The following is a 20,417-nucleotide window of genomic DNA, read 5'->3' on the forward strand; positions in this document are numbered from 1 at the left end:
GGCTAGTTTTGGGCTAGCTTTGAGTAGCAATCGGGGGGTTTTGATGGAAGTAATAGGTCATCCAGGTACTTTTCACCTACTGTTTTATGAATACTATGAATTCGGATGCACTACTTGGCTCACACACTGTTGTTTGCCTACTGTATAGTATGAAACTAGGCATATTAGGATGCAGGGATTATTCGTGCAGAGATTATTTATTGATTATTTGTGCTATTTGTTTACAGAAGTTACGAGTCATAAAAATCTCTTAACCACCTCAACCAAGCGTTTGTCAATGTGGGCATCTGTTGTTGTTGCAGTACAACAGCAACAGTATTTTGTTGTTGTTCCCTCTGTTTGTGTCATTGACACAAAGTGCAACTCGCACTGTACGTGTACCCAAGCGTACACGTAAAAACCAAAGTATACTTTGGGCTTAAGGTGACTGTCATGGAAGTGACTGATTTGGAAACCTCTACATAGGCAGTAAAACAAAGCACAATACAAATAGCCAGAGACTTGATTTTACGATAGCATGCTGCTAAGCTAACAACGATATACCAAAGTACTTATAAAAAATACTTTGAATGCACAGACATTTGCTACAAAAAAGATATTTTAATACGACTTAAATATTTTTCTTGATATTTTTAGTATTGAATGAAACTGTACACGTCATATTTAATTTACCTTTTCTCTGAGCTTGTGTAAAGAGTGCACCAATGAATCTTTAAAGGGATAGTTCACTGCCTATCGATTCCTGTATGCACATCATTGTGATTTTAAACCATTCAAGCGCAAGAAGACGTAAAAGAGAACTCAATTCAGCACTCACACAGTTTTCTGTGCTGCGCACATATCCAAGCGCGCGCAAAAAACACCTCTCATTTAATGCGTGAGTACTAAATTTAGTCCTCTTTCACATCTTCTTTCTCTTGAATGGACAAATACACACAAAACTGTCAAAATATCCTCGTAAAAAGTCACACAGTTCCTTGTGTCAGCATTCTTTAAGCTGCTGATTTTTGTTCATGGTATTCAGCTGCAACAAAAAGTTTTGCAAAAGACAGAATAAATATGTTTGATATCTGAATGTTTTTTTTGTTGTTGTTTTTTTTGTTTTTTTACCTTATTGGAATCAAAACTGGGAATTGATAAGATTTGTAATTGACAGGCAGAATTAGAATTTAAATCGGTGAAATGGTTTAATGATACCAAACCCTAAAGGAGACCAAATGTTGTTTTGAACGCCATTGCATTTCATTGTATGGACAAAAACAGTTGAAACATTCTTTAAAATATATATCTTCTTTTGTGTTCTACTGAAGATAGAAAAACATACAGGTTTGGAACAGCATGAGGGTGAGAAAATGAAGGCAGAATTTTCTACTTAGGCGGATCACTATGTTTTGGAACTATGTGGAGCTTATGTTAAAACGTGTGGATTACTGTATCTGACAGCTGTTATAGAGACGGTGTGCTTCAGCAAACTGCCGGAGTGCAGAGGCAGTGTTAATAGAACGTGGCAAAATGTGTGTTTGTGTGTGTGTGGAAATTAGAGAGAGAAAGACTGAGCAAGAAAGAACTGGATGGAAATCTAACTGGCACAAGCCGGGGGAAGCAGCTGTAGCAGACCTGATTCAATTCATCCTCCAGTTATTTTGCCAGTCTGAATTAAGATGAGACCAAGCAACTCTGCCTCCATCTCCTGCCTACTGCCTCCTTTTTCTGCCACACTCTCTCTTTTTCGGTCTCTCTCTCCATTTTCTGACTCAGGGCCATTTTCTTGATGTTTCATTTGTGAATTTTCTGTCTCATTTGCCTTGGTGTTTTGTTGCCCTTCATCATTTGATCCTTACCAACCTTTCCTTCCTCTTCACTGCATGCTGCCACATCCCACAAGGTGGCAAAGGCAGGCTGTTTTATGTCTGATGCTTTGCATTGTGGGTATGATAGAAATGTGTTTGAATGCTTCAAAAAGACATTTTAAGCCATTACTGTGATATTGCCCTTCGATTAATGGGGATTTCATAGCTCAAAAAAAAAAAAAGAAAAGTTTAAAGCAGCCGCTTGACATTTATATAATTTAAACATCAAATGTTTTAAAAAAAGATAGAGAATACTCCATTTTATAACTGAAGTGATTGCTTTACATTTTCAGGAATCACAGGTAAATTTTACATTTATATTTATGTATTTGGCAGACACTTTTATCCAAAACAACTTACATTACAATGCATTTAAGCAGAAAATTTTATCAGTAGCTAGCATTACCTGGATATCAAACTTGTCATCCTCTACAAGTTGAGCTGCGAGGATTTTGAGACTGAATTTAGGTGATGTGCCCTCATATTATTGAAAAGATGGTGTAAAATAGAGGTAAAAATTAGGAGCTTTTGAATGTGGCTTATTAAAGGTATAGTTCACCCAAAATTGAAAATTTGATGTTTATCTGCTTACCCCCAGGGCATCCAAGATGTAGGTGACTTTGTTTCTTCAGTAGAATACAAATGATGATTTTTAACTCCAACCGTTGCCGTCTGTCAGTCGTATAATGCATGTCAATGGGAACTCCATCTATAAGAGTAAAAAAAACATGCATAGACAAATCCAAATTAAATCCTGCCGCTCGTGACGACACATTGATGTCCTAAGACACGAAACGATCAGACATCACTAACCGAGTGCTGAACGCAGTTAGACATGGTGGTGTTTTAGAGGTAAAACATGATATAAATACTGTTCGGGTTCGCGCACAAACCGATCGTTTCGTGTCTCAGGACATCAATGTGTCGTCACAAGCCGCAGGATTAAATTTGGATTTGTCTATACATGTTTTTTTGACTCTTATAGACTGAGTTGTACAGTGAGTTGTAACGGTTGGAGTTAAAATCATCATTTGTGTTCTACTGAAGAAACAAAGTCTCCTACATCAGATAAACATAAAATTGTCATTTTTGGGTGAACTATCCCTTTAAGTGGTCAACATGCTTAACCACATTCATTTGTGGCACCCATGTTTTTGACGTTAACTGGATTTGTGAATTTTACCAGTCTTGTTCCCACACATCTCTACATTTCCTTTCCTCTCTCTCACTGTCTATATCAATAAAAGTAAAAACAAAAAAGCCATTAAAATAATAAAATTTACTAGCAGGTAAACAAAATAATTGTATATTTAGCACATGGAAACAGGATCCAAAATGACTGTTTTGTCATACCTGTCAGTGGCGAGTAAAATGAGAAAATGTGCAGGTTTTTTGTGACAGCATATTTGTGACAAACACTATGAGGAATATTCCTTACATTAATCCACTGAAACTGAAATATGAGAAACAACATCCCAAAGTGTTGTTTTTTGTGTTACCCACAGCAACACTTGACATGAGCCAGTATCTATCTCTCAGTAGAACTGCACTTGTGACAAATATCAGGATTTCACTCCTCACATTTTCTTTTTGTGGATTAACGTGAAAAAATATTCCACATATGTGGCTATAATTCTTACAGATTTACAAATGCATTATCCAGCAGTTTAATGCAAAAAGTTCCAGCCGCTTTTGAGTAACTCATTTCATTTACTCTCCAAAGCTGTTTTTACTCATTTGGCGAGTGTTCACCCAAAAATGAAAATTCTGTCATTAATTGCTCACCTTCATGTCGTTCCACACCCGTAAAACCTTCGGAGCACAAATTAAGATATTTTTGATATAATCCAATGGCTCGATTAGGTCTGCATTGCCAGCAAATTAATTTACACTTTCAAACATCCAGAAAGCTACTAAAGACATATTTAAAACTGTTCATGTGACTACAGTGGTTCAAACTTAATATTATAAAGCGACGAGAATACTTTTTGTGAGCCAAATAACAAAATAACAACTTTATTCAACAATATCTAGTGATGGGCGATTTCAAAACACTGCTTCACGAAGCTGTGAAACTTTACAAATCTTTTGTTTCGAATCAGTGGTTCGGAGCGTGAAAGTCACGTGATTTCAGTAAACGAAGCTTCGTTACGTCATAAATGTTTCGAAACTTCAATGGTTTGTGTGACTTTGACAGTTTGATACACGCTCCGAACCACTGATTCGAAACAAAAGATTCGTAAAGCTTCGAAGATTCATGAAGCAGTGTTTTGAAATCGTCCATCACTAGATATTGTTGAATAAAGTTATTTTGGCACACAAAAAGTATTCTCGTCGCTTCATAATATTAAGGTTGAACCACTGTAGTCACATGAACTGTTTTAAATATTTCTTTAGTAGCTTTCTGGCCAATTGAAAGTGTAAATTAATTCATTGCTGTCAATGGAAGCCAGATTTTATCAAAAATGTCTTAATTTGTGTTCCGAAGATGAACAAAGGTCTTACGGGTGTGGAGCAACATGAGGGTGAGTAATTAATGACAGAATTGTCTGATCATCACTCCCATATGTTAATACACAGTAATATTTTCTTTTTAGGAACTTAGTTAAGTGTATTCAGTCTGTCAACATTCACTTCCTGTGTGGTGTTATGAGAACACCTGTGCTTATATGAGATTGACAGGGCCTGTGGCTGTCAGGGGAATGCTGTCTTCTCTGATCCTCTCAGCAGATGTTTGTTGCCTTCTAGCCTAACATTTTCCCAACAAACCAGGGAGCAAAGCCATGGCATCAGTGACTTAACACGCTGAAGATTATGACTGACCACACACATCTGCTGTTTTTACACTTGTCAGACAAGTTTACACGATGAGCGGCCATGTGCACGAAAGCTTTTACCAAGCCCAGCAACAAAATACCCACTGGATGAGTCATGAGTCTAACGCATCCTCATTCACTGGATCATCTCAAATGTGCCCTGTATTAAAAACAGGAAATGGTGTGTTTTAATTCTATGGCTTTTAAAGGGATAGTTTACCCAAAAATGAAAATTCTGTCATCAGTTACTCACCCTCATGTCATTCCACACCCATAAGACTTTTGTTCATCTTCAGAATGTTTGAGCTTCCATTTACCAAATATGTATGTTCGCTGATCAGTGTTTATATGTGAATAAAATCTTAAATTAAACCTGTTCATCATATTAAGTGATCGTGCCTCTTCAGAAGACTTGGATTTAATGCTCAATTCGTATGGATTTCTTTTACAATCTCTTTTATGAATGTTTCAAAGTGAGTTTTGTGTGAATAGACTTTCAATGGAGGGACAGAAATCTCCCAGATTTCATCAAAAATATCTTCATCTCATTTGTGTTCCGAAGATGAGCAAAAGTCTTATGGGTTTGAAACGACATGAGGGTGATTAATTGACCACAGAATTTTCATTTTTGGCTGAACTAACCCTTTAAAGGGACATTTCTCACAAAAATGAAAATTCTGTAGGGTGACCAGATTTCTCATGGTGGAATATGGGACGGGTGAGCAGAAATTTACAAACGATACGACAAATACGATAGAGATTGTATTAACATGAGATACTCCACACAATGGACATTTTGAAAAACTATGTGTGCATTTGACTATTCAGCCGCAAGGAGAACTGATTGCGTGCTGTCTGAGAGAACTGGGATCACGCGCAAGGAAAGAGAGAGAGCGTGGGCGACCGCCGTAACTAACGGCAAGTTAATCAATAACGAATTGTGATTGGACGGTACTTTTGTTCTTCGACGAATTGATTGGGCTGTTCTCACGTGCCAGAACACTTCTACTACTATGATTACCTAGTAAAAAAGAAATTTTAGGAAAGATGAAATACGGGACAAAACATGATTTTTTCTTAATATGTCGGGACACTAAAAATGTAGCTGAAATACGGGACTGTCTGGTCACCCTATTTATGAGGTTCCAAACCTGAATAAATTTCTTTCTGTGGAGTTCAAAACAAGAAGTGTTTTTTGTCAAAACAATAGGGTGCAAAACATCATTCCCATTAGACCCATTACAATTTCACATGTATTTGTATAGCGCTTTTCACAATACATATAGTTATCCTGTTAACTGTCAACCCCCCATCCCCCTTTTTTTTTGTATAGATATGAAAATGCATTATTCAAACTAAATGGTTGTAATTCAAGAATGCTCTGGAATATAGACATAAGGCTAGTCTTGTTTTAAAGAAGACATTGGGTAGATTGCAGATGTAAATTTAAAATAAATTAGAAATAGATTATGTAAGTGAAACAAAAAAAATTATAGAAGTTTAAGTTTATGAAAATGTCAAATGTAAAATTATATATTTGATATAAAATATATATATTACAAAACATGTTTTACTCTAAAACTGCAAGAAAATCAAAGCCAAAAATCTGAACAAGTTGTGTTCCAAATTTTAAGTTGATATCTCAAAAATTAGCTTTCAGTAAGATTTAGTTTGTGCGTGGTACCACACTTTTCCACTAGATGACAACCAAGCTCCATATAAGGGCGCCTCCATTTCCATTTATGGTTTGAGTGATCTGAACCATACATTTCCATAATTTTCATACAATTTATGAAGTAGACATCCTATATAGAAGTAGTATAAACCTCTAATAAACATAAAAACAACACGTCTGTGGGTTATAGCTCGCCGCTACATCACAAATGACGAATCTGTTGTTATTTTTTTTTTTTTTTATATTTAAATCATTTTCAGACCGTTTTTTCTCAAAAAACTGAATGGATGTTATCTTTTAAACTCGTGACATGAAAACAAACAGGTTTCTACCAATCTTTCATGATTTTTCTTGTTCATCGCTGTTTCAAAATAAAGGTCTGAACAGGCCTTGTGAGTATGAAAATATTCTTGTTGCAGATTGATAAATTACTGCTCCTCTGTAATTTATTTTGAAAATCAGTCACCAAATATGAAAACTAGAGATTGTAAGCTTTCAAATTATCCATAGTTTGTCAAGATTAGTTTATGTTTAGTATAGGATATTACTGTGTTTTTAAATATGTAATGGCTGTGGGCCCACCGGTAGGCCAGTGACACTTTAACAGGTTAAAGCTGCTTTACAGAAAATGCCTGCCTGTAATGTCTACATTACAATTTAGAATGATCTGTTATTGTTATTGCAGTTGACTTTCGTTGTATGGACAAATGAGACATTTTTAAAAATATCTTCTGTCCCTTCAAGGCTCCAGAATTTCATTCTACAGGGAAGCATTTCTTTAACTCATTATTTCAGTCCCTAAAGCTGACATACATACATACAAGTAATGCTGTCGCATGGGAGTTGTCACCTGCAGAAGCGTTCAGTAGCTCCGTTAGCCCAGAGCAACTTTTCCCCACACTATTATTCTCCTCCGGTTTTAGTGATCTTTGTCGGCTTCTCGTCATGAGCTGTTATTTGTGTAGGAGCTTGTAGCCCCGTCAGAAAAAAATGTGAAAATGGAGAAACAACACAGATGAGTCAGATCTCGCGCTTTCTCCCTGTCTGCTTTTCACGCTCTCATACGCCTTCTCTCACTTGAGTCTGGTGTACAGGCCTACTGTGAAGTTTCTAAACAGCAGGGTAGCGGTCTGGTTATCTAAACAAAGACACACAGCTCTGAGCCCAGCGTCGTACTAAAAAATGGGCGGGAAATGGCTGATGGATAACGCCGGTGGTTCTGTTTGGCTTTCAGAGCGATAAACCAAGCAGTAGCCACCTCAAACATCGCTATCAAAAACAGATGTTTTTCGATACCGTGCATCCGCCGCTGTCCCAGCATGAGCTATGGACTCCAGCATCGGAATCTGCTTTGCAGTCACAACTAATTACTTGCTTTAATCTGGGCTGAGTGGAGACTCTATATGTTTTAATCCGACGGCTCTCACACTAATGTGCAAATCACAGAGCTGATGAGCCACAGAAGACAGCACTTAACTGATAAGTGATTTAAAATACTGGGAAAAGCACTTCATTTTTTCATAGAGTGGGTTATTCTAGATGGCATTTAGTGAGGGTTAACTTCAATCAAACTTAAGTTCAAGTAGGAGTCGTGATTGTCAGAGACACCCATAGGAAAGGCATCACAAATGATGTGCCTTCAACTTCACAATTGTTTCTGCTAGAAAGCTATGAGACTAAAAAACAAAACAAACTGAAAGGTGTTTCTCACAAAACAGCTGCAGACTGCCATGCCAGTAAATTAAGCCAAATCTTGGTTGTCTGATGTAGATTGGAAACTCATTTTAGGGTGTTGTTACCTGTTGTTACCATTAGCATAGTGCTAAAACAACACAGTGCATGCAAATAAATGAATCCCTCTGAGACGTTTGCTTGAGTCTTTTACAGATGTTTCTCTTGAGAAAAATGCCTTACTGTTTCTCTGCAGTGCCACAAACCGCTCATACGTGGCATTTGCTAAGATGCCAAAGTCTTTTTTATGATATTTATTATGAAATTCTTTCTCTACCAAATTATCTGGACTATGCTATTCATGTTAATATTATAGCTTTGGCCTTTAGTGAATATCAGCAATTGTCTCATTTGTTTATATTTTAATATTTATTTTATTGTGGCGATAAAATTCTGATATACACCTCCATGCAAATGTTTAGGGTATAGTAAGTTCATAATTTCATAAAATATCTAACTATGTTTTGTCTCTTACAGGAAAACAGTTAATATTGTTAATTTAAATTAGTCTTTAATTTCTATTTGAATGTATTTTAAAATATAAATTATTTCTATAATGTAAAGGACAGCATTTATTTGAAATGGAAATCTTTTGTAAAATTATAAATGTCTTTACTGTAACTTTTGATCAGTTTAATGCATTCTTGCTGAATAAAAGTATTAAAGGTATAGTTCACCCAAAAATGAAAATTTGATGTTTATCTGCTTACCCCCAGGGCATCCAAGATGTAGGTGACTTTGTTTCTTCAGTAGAACACAAATGATGATTTTTAACTCCAACCATTGCCGTCTGTCAGTCTTATAATGCGAGTGTGAATGGTAACACAATTTATAAGAGTCAAAAAATATGAATAGACAAATCCAAATTAAACCCATGACGGCACATTGATGTCCTAAGACACGAAACGATCGGTTTGTGTGAGAAACCGAACATTATTTATATCATTTTATTACCTCTAAAACACCACTATGCAATCGCTTAGTGAGGTCTGATCGCGCTCTGACAACGGCAGTAATGTCTAGCATTCACACTCGCACTATCCCTTTAATTTCTTTTCTTTTTTTTCTTTTTAAAAAAAAAAATCATACTCACCCCAAACTTTTGAAAGGTAGTTTATGTTTGTCACTTAAACAAAATATCTTTAATATCTTTTTGATTCAGTAGATTTATGCTGGCTTCACATGCTATTGGAAATTCCCTAATTTCCACTTCTGAATTTGTTAAGAGCTTTATAAACAAAGCAAAAAGGACAAACATACAGAAAAATCATGAAGCATTTGTAAATTCACTAACCAGCCCCATTCGGTTCTTTATGGTCTCAGTGCCTCCGCAGATTGATGTACGTCCCCTGAATCAAGTCGCAGTTCAAGGACGGACCGTTACTTTTCAGTGTGGCACGCAGGGAAACCCCCTTCCGGCAGTTTTCTGGCAGAAAGAAGGCAGCCAGGTGAGTGTGCAACTTATGCTTAATACCTACAGCATTTAACCAACCAAACCATATGTGACCCTGGACCACAAAATCAGTCATAACGGTCAATTTTTTTGAAATTGAGATGTATACTTTTCCATTGATGTATGGTTTGTTATGATAGGACAATTATTGGCCGAGATGAATGAGACTGTATGAAAATCTGGAATCTGAGGTTGCAAAAAAATCAAAATATTGAGAAAATCACCTTTAAAGTTGTCCAAATTAAGTCCTTAGCAATGCATATTACTTACAAAAATAAACTTTTGATATATTTATGGTAGGAAATTTACAAAATATCTTCATGGAACATGATCTTTACTTAATATCATAATGATTTTGGCATAAAAGTAAAATCGATAATGTATTGTTGGCTATTGCTACAAATATATTTATATTAAACAGTTATTTTCAGTTATTTTAATAGTATTTTAATGTTTTTACTGTATTTTTTGTTTAAATAAATACTCTAAAATCTTACTCCAAACTTTTGGACGGTAGTGTATGTACAGTACAGACTATATTACCCTTTGAAATTCATGCAGTATATACAGTCAAGTACATACTGTAGTTCAAGTACACAGTCTTTTGTACTTGATTTTTAGATGCAGCTTATGAGATGTCTCAGCATTGTCACTCAATAATCCAATAATTCTATGAATGTGATGCGTGGGTTTAAAGAGCCTGATTGGAGATCAAAGGCAGATCTCTTCATATAAAGATGTTGTATTTGCATCTCAGAGCATGTTTATTGGTGACTCATTAACTTATCCAAAGCTTGAAAACAAGCCTAGAGCCTCTCAATGATTATATTTACCCTTGTTGATGCTGATTAGTCTGATTGCTGATTGCATTGAAGAGATGATTCAGAGCGTTGGATTGCTGGAGCCGGGCCCTTCAACAAAGCGTCATGTTTTCAGAGCCATTATGGGAAAACACCAGTGAGCGTTGGGCCTCCTAAGAGGAAAAAGAAGAGACTTGTGAAGGAGTAGGAGGAGAAAATTTGACACAGAGGAACATCAGGTGTCAGAGCAGCTCCCATAGGCCAGCGAAAGCACAGCGTTCAGTGTAATGGCAGTCAGGAGCGTGTTTTCACTCTAAAAATAGACCTCTGTCAGTGCAGCAGAGAGCTAAAGACCACTCAGCCTTGATGGCTCACATCATTTTGCAGTCATTTGGGGTGTTGCTTGTGCAATGGATTTTATAGTATGTCCCCCGTGTTCACGTTTGTAAACCATTTGCAGCTGTGTTCCAGATTACGCTGTGGCCTTTTCACCTTGGTCCATTACTTGCCCAGTTTAAGCCTCTTAAGAGAAGTGGATGGATTCCCCATCATGTATATACCTCCAGTTAACCTAACTGAAGTCCCACAAAAAAGCAGCTTCGGTCAGCGCATTAAACTGCCAGAAAGACACATGACTAAGCACTCAAATCAGTTGATGTGCAGTTTTTGATGGAGATGAGATCTTTAATCTGCACCATGTTCAAGCCTTTTATTTTTTTGATTTATCCACGTATGTTAGTCAAGGTTTCTTGTAGCAAAACATCATAATGCAATTACACACAGGGCCAGTATGGGGCCTAGGTGTAGGTTCGGTTCAAATCACATTTTTTGTTGTTGTTTGTTTTGTTTTTTTGGTTGGGGGGGGGGTGTTGGGGGATGGGGGAGATCCTCCTCGGGTTGAATCGTCACCACCTTTCGCCCCTTCAGCAACGGCCCTGGTCACACATCTGAAGATTGATGGTTCATGGCTAATATGAACTAAGAATGAAAATACTTTTACAGCATTTATGGATGTAGATTAATGTGAATTTCTACATATACAGTACTAATAGTTTATATACATTAGTGCATTAGTTTGATTTACGTACACTGCTGTTATAAAGTTTAGGGGAAGTACGATTTTTTTTTAAAGAAATTACTATTTTTATTCAGCAAGGATACATTAAACTGATCAAAAGTGACAGTAATGACATTTATATGTTGCAAAAGATTTCTATTTCATATAAATGCTGTTCTTTGTACTTTCTAATCATCAAATCGTGAAAAAAAATTATCACTGTTTCCACAAAAATATTAAGCAGCACAACTGTTTTCAACATTGATAATAGTAAGAAATGTTTCTTGAGCATCAAATCATCATATTAGAATGATTTCTGAAGGATCATGTGACACTGAAGACTGGAATAATGGCTGCTGAAAGTCCAGCTTTGCCATCATAGGAATGAGTTAAATTCTAAAATGTATTAAAATAGAAAACAGTTATTTTTCAGTTGTAATAATATTTTTGAATGGCAGTGTATGAATTGTATTATATAAATGTGTTATGAGTGAACATAAATGAAAAATTAACATTTATTTATTTATAATTGAACACTAACCTAAATTAATAAATGCTTTTAAAAGTTATGTTCATTGTTTGATCATGATATCTGATGCATAAACTGATGTTAATGAATTGAGCCTTATGGTATAGGGACAAATGAATATTAAAATGATTACAATCCAAAAAATTTTTAATGTTATGGCTGATGAATGATAAATGGTGGATATTTAAGTAATTAAATTTTTTTGTCTGAATAAATGAAAAATAAAATGTTAAAAAGCAAAATCAATTATTTAGGCATCACAATATTATTATGTGCAGTATGAAAAATTATATTCATTTTGACATTTATAAAGATTACATTTAACAGTACATTAACAGTTATTAAATTATTAGTGTTTTCAAAGATTAACTGACTGAGCGTTAGATGACAGCAATACAATCTAAATGTAAAAACAGAGGAAATTAGCATAAACAATTAAATCTGCAATATCGACCAATACTGTAAAAAACATAACTCTAATATTCACTGATAACTGTTAAGTTGTGCATCTCTGTAATTGTAAAGCATTACCGTACATAAGCATTTTTCAGCCTGTCTGATCTTTAAATAAAATTCAGTTAAACATTCTGTTTTTGCTACTGTACCTTTAAGAACATTAGAGTATGTTAACATAGTTTATCAAACTTCACTTCAAAAGAACAAAGACAATCCTGTTTTCATGGCCATTTGTAACACAGTAATTTTTTTGTAAAACAGACTTTCAAAGCCTCTGAACACTGGGTATTTTGCCCACGGTGTGGTGTGAACTCAAGAGTCTGTCCTCTGTTGTAGATGCTTCTTTTCCCCGGCCAACCTCCTTCCCAGTCGGGCCGTTATTCTGTGTCCATGAGCGGAGAGCTGTCCATCTCTGATGTACACTCTGAGGACTCGGGCTACTATATCTGCCAGGCCATCAGCGTGGCAGGAAGTGTCCTTGCCAAGGCTCTGCTGGAAGTGGAAACTCGTGAGTATCTGGGATTACTGTTCATCCCACCCAGCAAATGGCATCTCTGGAGATAATTGTGAAGAAAACCCCTAGTATTAAACTGCCTGAGTGTGAACACACACAGTGCACACAGCTTTTCATTTTGATGTGTATTCCTTAAATCATAAATCCTGTTTTTAATTAATGGTGCTTGCTGAGGGATCGCTAAAAGTGAAGTGAAGTTTTTAAAAACTTCCGCCTAAAATAATATTTTTTAATAAACAAGTTGGCTTCAATAATTAACAACACTGCAAAAACATATTTCTTACTGCATATTTTTGGCCTGTTTTCAAGTTAATATATAATAATAAACAATAAACAATCTTAAATCAATATACATTTATTTAATGTATATATTGCTATCTGGGTAAGGTCACCCGCAAAAATAACTATGTCATCGGCTTTTCATCGCTAATTGACTTTAGTAAATCCTGACAGTAGTTTTTTAACACCAAAAGGGGGTTTGAGCTGGTGCTGTTAGTAAATCTAACCATAGGTTTTCTGAAAAAAGATCAAAATTTAGTGAGTTTTTGCATAAACAAGACTTGAAAGGTAAGGTAAGAAAAACAATCTTGTTTTCTGACCCCACTTTTTCTTGTTTTAGCATAAACTTACTTAATTTTGATAACTTTTTCAGAAAACCTATGGTTAGATTTACTAACAGCACCAGCTCAAACCCCCTTTTGGTGTTAAAAAACTACTGTCAGGATTTACTAAAGTCAATTAGCGATGAAAAGCCGATGACATAGTTATTTTTGCGGGTGACCTTACCCAGATAGCAAACAATGACTGAAACAATGTTAAATCAATGTTAATGTTTCAACGTTAACGGCATTGAATCAATATCACTTTTGCACCCGCAATTAATGTTGAAAAAATGTTGCAATTTCAACAAAAAATCTATGGAAATGGCATTGATGTTGGTTCAACATCATGCTTGCACTCTCAGAAAATGAAACACAACTACAACTGACTTAAAGCAACACAGCCTGTAATCAACTGAAGATAAAAGACATTAAATCTCTAATGTTGAATAAACATCAATGCCATTTCCATTGATTTTTTTTTTAAATTTCAACATTTTTTAAACATTACTTGCGGGTGCAAAAGTGATATTGATTCAATGCGGTTAACGTTGACAAATTAACATTGATTTAACACTGTTTCAATCATTGCTTGCTATCTGGGTATTGCATATGCATTTGTTTTTTTTTTAAGTTGTATATTTTGGCCTTTTTATTGGACAGAACGGTACAGATCAGACAGGATTGGGGTGGAAAGTGGGGAACAGGATCAGCAAAGGACCTAGAGTGGAATCGAACTTTAGCATAGAAGTTGACCTATGTGTCGGCGCTACCCACTAGGCTATTGGCACCGACTTGCATATGCATTTGTTGGAGTTTTTTTTTCAGACTAAAGAATTGTAGGAGAAGAGCATTGAAATGAATCATGCAACATGCTTTACTAAGGCTGTGGCTTAATCAATAACTAGTATTTGTGCCATTATTTAATGGCCAAAAACATGTATTAACCCAATAGGGCCTGTTTTGTTACACTACAGCTACAGCTCTGCTTGTTGTAATCCTATGCGGATTTGCTCTGCTCTTGGAAGATTGCGTTGGTCGTTATGGAAATGATCTGGCTGTGTGTGTTCTTTAATTTGTGCATTGTCAGTAGATCACCTGCAGAACTTTTCACTCCCATCAGCACTTTTATGGATTTGCAGGCTCACACTAATTTGCTAATTTGTTTAGTACATCCCCCAATACTTCTGATCAGTGTCCAAACTTAAAGGGTTTGTTCGCCCCAAAATGAAAATTCTGTCATTAATCACTCACCCTCATGTTGTTCCAAACCTGTAAGACTTTCGTTCATCTTCAGAACAAGATTTTTTGATGAAATCTGAGATCTTTCTGTCCCTCCATTGACAGCTACACAACTACCACTTTGAAGCTTCACAAAGTTCATAAAGAGATTGGAAAACTAATCCATTTGAAGTGGTTTAGTCCAAATTTTCTAAAGAGACTCGATCACTTTTTATGATGAACAGACTGAATTTAGGCTTTTATTCACATATAAACATTCATCAACTCACACATCAGTTGTGGTAAACGGAAGCTCAAGCATGTTTGCTTGACGTGCCAATGAGGTTCATTCTCGTGTTATGAAACACGTTTGAGCTTCCGCAAGAGGTTCTCGCGCATCAAGCATACAAGCTTTCTATTTATGTTCACTGATCAATGTTAATAGGTGAATAAAAGTCTGTTCATCAATAAACCGATCAAGTCTCTTCAGAAAATTTGGACTAAACCACCAATTCATATGGATTAGTTTTACGATCTCTTTATGAACTTTTTGAAGAATTAAAGTGTCAGTTGCGTAGCTGTCAATGGAGGAACAGAAAGCTCTCAGATTTCATCAGAAAGATCTTCATTTGTGTTCTGAAGATGAACAAAAGTCTTACACACTTAGAAAGACATGAGGGTAATTAATGACAGAATTTTCATTTTTGGGTGAACTAACCCTTTAATATCTATCTTTAAATGTATCTTGATTTAAGACTTTTTTTAAAGATTTTTACTGGAAAACAAGACAATTTCACAGTGTAGTCTTCTAGTCAACCATGCTGACCCATCACCCCAATTCCAGAATATCTCCATCTTTTGTGTTTTCAAAGTGTGATTAACTCTAACTGCCAGTTGCGCTTCCGTAGCCGTACAAGTAAGTAAGGCTGATCTTTGGATGCCAGAGGCACTATTAGAGAACTGAACAGATGCAAACACACTCCTCACAAACACTCTCTGCTGTTTATCCTCCAGGCCCATCAGATCTCGTCCCTCCAATTATCCGACAGGGTCCAGCCAACCAGACGCTCACTTTAGGCTCCAGTGCCCTACTCCAGTGCCATGTGATGGGCAGCCCAATCCCCAGCGTCAGGTGGGAGAAGGACGGGCAAAGCGTTCTGAGCGATGACATTCACATAAGCCTAATGGAAAACGGCACTTTACACATCAGCGGTGTGAAGGTATTTGACAGATGCTTCAGACAAAGATGTGAATTGTTTGCTTTGATTAGGGCTGTGAAAAGCAAAAGCTCCCTGGACAGAGAGGCTCTGAGAAAACATTTCAAACTGAGGGAGACTTTCACAAGCACACCTGGAATAATGGTGTCCACTTGAGCGTTTCTTGTACTCGAGGCAGGGTTTCCATCAACGCATGCAAAACACATTTAGCGGCATAATGTTCATAAATCAATAACCAACAGATTTGATTGCTTACAGAAGCTCTCCGTACATTTAGCTCAAATGTAATTACGCACACAAAATTATACTGATAAAGTGGAAGTGACACTAATCTGCAGTTTCCTTCCAAGATCGGAGTAAAGAGTACGATTTGTTTTAATTGATTCTGGCATTCATTCATCAAGTAGGTTCGGTGGAAAAATAGCTGAAGACTTAAAGGGGTTCAATACATCTGAACAACCAGCCAAATCTGCCATGTCATGATATAGTGTTTGACATAATAGATATATTAGCCTATCAAATAAAGATATAGGACTGGAATATTTAATTTGCAAGTTTAATTTTGTGGAGCTCTTTGAATGTTAAAGCAGCCTATCATACATCATATTTCATAACATAACATATATAAGAGTCCTGGATTTAGAAGTGGTAGTAATAATTATTATATTATGTTGTATTATATTATTTAGTTTTAGGGCTGTTCAAATCAACGTGTAAAGGCATGCGATTAATTTTTTTCAGTTTAATGCATTAAAAATATTTAATAATCCTTTAGTTAGCATTACATTAGGCCTATATGATCACACTCTTCATGCAAATGCTTTTAAACCATCAAAGCATGACAAGAAATAAAAGAGCGCTGGCTGCATTTAGTTCCCTTTCGCACTTGAACTGGCAAAAACACAAAAATCTATGCCAAAATGCATGTTTTGTCAAGTATCCTCATAAGCACAGTCTTAAATTAGTCAAATAAAGTCTTAAATGAATGTAAAGTGTTGTGAGAAAATAGTATTTGTGTCAGATCTGCGTCATGTGCAGCAGGTCTTAAAGTGACAGCAGCCTAATAAACCTGCTACAGTCTGTCATTAATGTTAAACAAAGAACAAAAGACAAGGAGAAAATCACTCAGTGATCTTAACTGAATAACTTTTGTAGCTTTAATCAAATGAATCTATATTTAATTTATAAATTATGCAGTGAAGACCGTGAAGTGTTTGATAACTTTATTACATTTCTGGATATAAACTACCTGTTAGATCAAATATTTAAAATACATTGTCTGTATGTTGTTTCTGCATTAATTTGAAGATAAAATATGAAATTATTACAACATAAAAATAATAAAAAACTTTAATGTTAGATGCGATTAATCTTGACTACAGAAAAATGTGTGATTAATTAGTAAAATTTGTATTATAAAATAAATGTTTTAACTATTTTAATTTTTTTATTTCATACACATAGCATATAAAGTAGTTCCAGAAACATTTGATTATTTATATAAATATGTATATTAATTATCAATATTTAAACATTGTTGTTTAATTTTATATGCATTTTATTTAATAAATTAACTTTAATTTTTATGGACCAGAGTGGAGCAACACATCATTTCCCAGTATGCACTAATTTAGTCCAAATTTTACTCCAAAAATTCTGCCTATTTATTTTATATTTTGTTGCACTGTATTTTTTTATGTTTTTAAACTAATGAAATTGAAGAATGTGTTTTACAGTATTGAAATGCCTAATCAGTGATAAATGTATTCTAGTAATAGGCATAATTACTTCTTAAACATTCTTATGTTAAACTATTGATATTAATCTGTATGTCAGTTGCAATTCAGTACCCTCCTTTTCATGTAGTATGTCTCCAGTTCCATTCAAATTCACGCCGAAAGGGAGCCAGTTCTTAAATTCATAGTTTTGATCAACCCTGATATTAAATAACATGCAAAAGACTTTGTCATTCAAAAGTTACTTTAAGTAAGAGAAACAGCTGTGTATTGTACAGCTTTTATTTGCTTCGTATTTCAAGAACATTCCGATAAACTGAATGCCATCTGTGGTACAAGGTCTGTATATCTTAATTGAGACATTTGACAGATTACACTGCAGTATGCGGAATGTAAAACAGCCGTTGAGAATGTCAAAAATATTCTTAGAGGAGTTCTAACAGTCACGACCTCTAACTAACTGAAAACAAACTGAAACAATACATTCGATCCGCATCATTTGGAGAGGAGGAGAACTACTTCAGAAACATAGCTTGCTCGCAATTATCTTTGTCGTCTTTCAGAGATGATTTTGTCTTCTCTGTTGCTAGGAGACAGACTCGGGAACGTACACCTGTGTCGCATCCAGTTCCACTGGTGAGACGAGTTGGAGTGGGACCGTGACAGTGAAAGGTAGCATACAAGGATTCTTCTCTGTAACACAGCTCTTTATAAGACTTTGTAAAGGCTGCCACTTCAAGAAACACATTGTACTGATGATTTCAATGTGCAGTCAAACGTCCTTGGACCAGAATGCACCCTTGACGGAATAGTCATGCAGTCATGTTTGACTCTGTTTCTTGTGTTTAGCGACTGGAACGTCCTCTGTCCCACGGGTTTCGCAGTCCCTGCAGCTGCCTGGTCCTCCACAGAAGCCCGTGGTGACAGATGTGACTTCAAATAGCGTCACTCTCACCTGGCAGCCCAACCCACATGAGGGCGGAGCTGCTGTCACTTCCTACATCATCGAGGCTTTCAGGTATATATCATACCATTAATACAAACTTTTCATTTTTCCCCTTCACTTAAAAGACTCAAAATGATGTTTTATTTATTTTATTTTATTATTATTTTTATTATTGTTATATTATTTTTTTATTATATTTTTATTTTATTTATTTTTTATTTTATTTTGGAGGGATTAAAAGTAGAAATTTGCAGCTTTAAAGGAACACTCCACATTTTTTGAAAATACTGTAGGCTCATTTTCCAACTCCCCTAGAGTTAAACAGTTGAGTTTTACCATTTTCGAATCCATTCAGCCGATCTCCGGTTCTGGTGGAACCACTTTTAGCATAGCTTAGCATAGTTCATTGAATCTGATTAGACCATTAGCATCTTGCTCAAAAATGACTATACTCTCATTCCGACATAATAATCAAGGAACTTGCAACATGCAACCATGCAAACATTTGTGAGAGACGCTGCATAATATCGTTGCGCCTGCTGCACCCATGGTACGGCAGGAGACTGTCCTACAAAAAATAAAACGACCCTATAGGTCGTTTTTCAAGCACCTTATTATGACCTATATTTACATGTTAATGTCAATCGCCATCTAGCTATCGTAAAAATAATGACAGTGTTGTGATACATCTGTCGTCATGAAATGACGTATGACTCATTACCAATCAAAATGTGATTATGTGATGTTTAAATGCAATGTGTGGACTTTTTACACCATTTGTCCTATTTCCATTTATCAAAACTAATTTTTATTAACGACTACAACCACCCCACCCCTAAACCTAACCTTAGTGATTTATAGTGCATATACACTTCATCAGCACTGTTCTCTGGGATCGAACCCACAATCGCATGATCACATGATTGCATATTGTTATTGCAATGCTCTGCCAATTGAGCTACACGAAACCTGAAATATGATGCAGATAAAAGGGAACAATGCATTAAAATCAAAGTGTCCTGTTGTCGATAGGGGCGCTACTTTAGTAAACGCTCCTATGGGTCGTATTTCAGTGAAGTGACAAACGACCTATATGGTCATATTGGTTGGAGAACATGTTGTATGGCAGCAAAGTTCCTTGATTATTACGCCGGAATGAGAATATATTTCCTAGTCATATCAGCCTAGAAAATCACAACTTTTCATTTTCCGTCGGTCTTAGTACATGATGTAACTACAGAAGATTCGGAATTGGAAAAATATCAAAACTCTTTGGTCATTTTTGAACGAGATGCTAACAGTCTAATCAGATTCAATGAACTATGCTAAGCTATGCTAAAAGTGGTACCGCCAGACCCGGAGATCGGCTGAATGGATTCGAAAACGGTAAAACTCAACTGTTTAACTTTAGGGGAGTTGAAAAATGAGCCTTTTTTTTTTTTTTTAAATGTGGAGTGTTCTTTTAATTTTTGGTTTATAGAAAATATGTGTTATTTGAGAGATGGCATATAAATCATGTTTATGAATTGGAAATACTTTTCTAGGTGGATGAACTTCTGGATATGTATTTCCTATGGGATTTTTCCTCAGTGTAAACAACCCTTCTCTGGTATCTTTATGCGCATCATGAGAAAGTTACATGGTTTATTCCAGTGCATGGCATTGCCCCATAAACTTCCACTGTAATGCATTACTATACACACTTTCAGTGTCAGAAATCCAATTTTCCATTAACGGACGATATTGGCCGCCTGGATTTGATTTTCAGGGGGCTTTTTTTTACTCTATAAGGTTGTGTTTATTACTAACCATATAAA

The 20,417-nt window shown here is 35.8% G+C and overlaps 1 protein-coding gene across 3 annotated transcripts in view; it reads left to right on the plus strand.

The window, feature by feature from the left end:
- The window catches only part of zgc:77784 (uncharacterized protein LOC402947 homolog), a 70,991-nt gene that overhangs the window by 30,785 nt on the left and 19,789 nt on the right, over positions 1-20,417 (plus strand). For all 3 annotated transcript variants that reach the window (XM_067364466.1, XM_067364468.1, XM_067364467.1), the window contains exons 7-11: positions 9,396-9,520; positions 12,704-12,875; positions 15,716-15,921; positions 18,245-18,326; positions 18,504-18,672. In XM_067364466.1, the coding sequence (XP_067220567.1) occupies positions 9,396-9,520; positions 12,704-12,875; positions 15,716-15,921; positions 18,245-18,326; positions 18,504-18,672 (754 nt within the window). The remainder of the gene's footprint in view (positions 1-9,395; positions 9,521-12,703; positions 12,876-15,715; positions 15,922-18,244; positions 18,327-18,503; positions 18,673-20,417) is intronic.

The sequence above is a fragment of the Chanodichthys erythropterus genome, chromosome 17 (genome assembly GCF_024489055.1).
Source record: "Chanodichthys erythropterus isolate Z2021 chromosome 17, ASM2448905v1, whole genome shotgun sequence".
In the NCBI taxonomy this organism is placed as follows: Eukaryota; Metazoa; Chordata; class Actinopteri; order Cypriniformes; family Xenocyprididae; genus Chanodichthys; species Chanodichthys erythropterus.